At 42.9% G+C, this 2475-nt stretch overlaps 1 protein-coding gene across 1 annotated transcript; it reads left to right on the top strand.

Moving 5' to 3' along the window:
* Positions 1-203: 203 nt before the first annotated feature.
* On the top strand, positions 204-1178 carry LOC130256858 (2-oxoglutarate receptor 1-like). Its single transcript, XM_056498935.1, has one exon. It carries the CDS (start codon positions 204-206, stop codon positions 1176-1178), a length of 975 nt encoding a protein of 324 aa, XP_056354910.1.
* Positions 1179-2475: the final 1297 nt, after the last annotated feature.

The following is a 2475-nucleotide window of genomic DNA, read 5'->3' as shown; positions in this document are numbered from 1 at the left end:
GGAAAGGGTGGAATTAAACATTTCAGTGGTGTTATCTAGGTCAGACTGGGTATGTCAGCAAATCCTCGTTTTCTCTCACTATTGTGCCTTCTCAAACATCCAACATTTTCTCCAGTGACAAAAGGTTTAGCTGACAGCGTTTGTTCCTACAAATCAATTAAAACTAAATATCTGATTTTTGTCTTAAGGAGACTTCTGCAAACATGGCATCTGAATGCACCAGCAATTTTACTGCTCAGCCTGGCCCTGCAGACCGAGTGACAAGCTGCAAGGACGAACATTTCTTACTGCTGAAATTCTATCTCTCCATCCTTTACGGCCTGATCTTCCTGGTGTGCTTCCCAGGGAACATTGTGACAATTTTTGTTTACTGTGCTAAGATGAGGCCCTGGAAAAGCAGCACCATCATTATGCTGAACCTGGCTATCACTGACCTATTGTATGTAGTCACGCTTCCTTTCTTTATACACTACTATGCTAATGGCAATGACTGGATTTTTGGAGACTTCATGTGCAAGTTTATTCAGTTTTGTTTCTACTTCAACATGTACAGTGGTATTATCTTCCTTAGCTGCTTCAGCATCTTCCGATTTTTGGTAGTTGTGCACCCAATGAAATGCCTGTTTCTTCGGAAGCCGAGGTGGGCAGTGGTGACTTGCTCACTCATTTGGATGATCTCCCTGGTGGCCCTCAGCCCCTTGGCCATCCTGATTGCCCCAAGCCACAGGCAGAACAAGACAATCTGCCCAGACCTGGTTGCTGCAGAGGACTTTGGCACAAGTCGCTGGTACAGCTGGGGACTGACTGTGTTTGCCTTCTTCTTGCCCCTGCTCACGGTGACTCTGTGCTACGTGCTCATCATTTGCATGCTGGCCACTGGGCTCCACACACAGGCTAGCTACAAACAAAAGGCTCGCAGACTCACTGTTCTGCTCTTGCTGGTCTTCTACGTGTGCTTCCTCCCCTTCCATGTCTTTCAAGGGATTAATCTGGAGCTCCGAGTACAGCCAGTTAGCTGCCACTTGAAGAAAACTATCCTTTTAGTGTTCATTATAACCAAACCTTTGGCAGCATTAAATACTTTTGGAAATTTGCTGCTCTATGTAGTCTCAGGAGATAACTTCCAGCAAGCAATACTCTCACTCTTCAAGTTTTGGACAAACAAGAGTTTGAAGTAGAAGAGATTGATGCCATTTAACATTTACAGAGGAAGGATCAAATCCTGCCCTCAACCAGCTAGGCACAACCTCCCTGCCACCAGAGCACTCAGGTTAACCCAGCCAGTGCCAAAGGAGAGTTAATCTGTTCTGAGTTACAAACTGATCGTCAAAGGAGAGAATTTATGATTAAAAATAAAAGGTTTTAAATAAAATACAAATAAATGAAGTGTGAAACTTCTCAGAAATGTTTTTGTGGTTGCTTCCTGAATCCCTGTTAGCTCTTTTGGAGAATGTCCAGTTCCAGGAAAAAATACAAGTCTATTAGTGGCAGATACAGATTCAGGATGGGAGTAATACTAAATTTATTTTATCAACTTAAAAGATAAGTGTAGTCTGAGCTAGGCACCTGTTTGACTTTCTTCCTAAGCCATGGAGAGGGGTAAGATCCTCTAAAATCTGTCTTAGACCTGTAGGAGTTTCATCTCACCTCCCTGGAGACATTGACAGGGAAGGTGTATGCATATAGCTAATCACCTTGTCCTCATTTTATAATTTTCCATTATAATGGAAAGAAATGAGCAGTTTTAGAGTGTGATTCGCTAAATCATTCTTGATGTCTGCATTTGGACAAAGTGAATCGTGACCTAGAAGTGCCTGTTTCTCTCCACTGGCTGTAAAAGTTAAGGAGATCAGACACAGACTCAAATGTTTGTGCCTGCTTTTAGAGAGCTGAGGGGCAGCTCTATTACTGACTGGGATGGAGCACTCTCCAGAGGTGGCTAAAAGTGCAGCTCACACAGTGACACCCTGTTCAGTGCCTTTAGTGATTGCCTGAAGAGTAATGGAGGGGTAATACTAGATTGCTCTTACAATGATTTTCCACACTACTGATCTAGAATCTGTGGAATCACAGAGCAGTTTTTCTTGGAAGAGACCTTTAAAGGCCATAGAGTTTAGTCCCCCTACAATGAGCAGGGACATCTTCAACTAGACCAGGTTGCTCAGAGCCATGTCCAACCTGATCTTGAAAGTTTTCAGGGGTGGGACATCTACCACCTCTCTGAGCTACCTGTGACAGTGTTATACTACCCTCATAATAAAAAATTTCTTGCTTATATCTAGTCTGAAACTGCCCTATTATAATTTTAAACCATAAATCCTTTTCCTATTGGTAAAGCCCCTATTAAAAAGTATCTCCCAATTTTTCTTGTAAGCCCCCTTTAAGCATTGGAAGGCTGCAATCAGGTTGTCTTGGACATTCTCTACTACAGGCTGGACAATCCCAATTTTCTCAGTCTCTCCTCTTAGGAGAGGT

This window comes from Oenanthe melanoleuca, chromosome 1, assembly GCF_029582105.1.
Source record: "Oenanthe melanoleuca isolate GR-GAL-2019-014 chromosome 1, OMel1.0, whole genome shotgun sequence".
Lineage (NCBI taxonomy): Eukaryota > Metazoa > Chordata > Aves > Passeriformes > Muscicapidae > Oenanthe > Oenanthe melanoleuca.
Note: the sequence above shows the minus strand (reverse complement) of the source record. Positions and strands in the feature narration are given on the sequence as shown.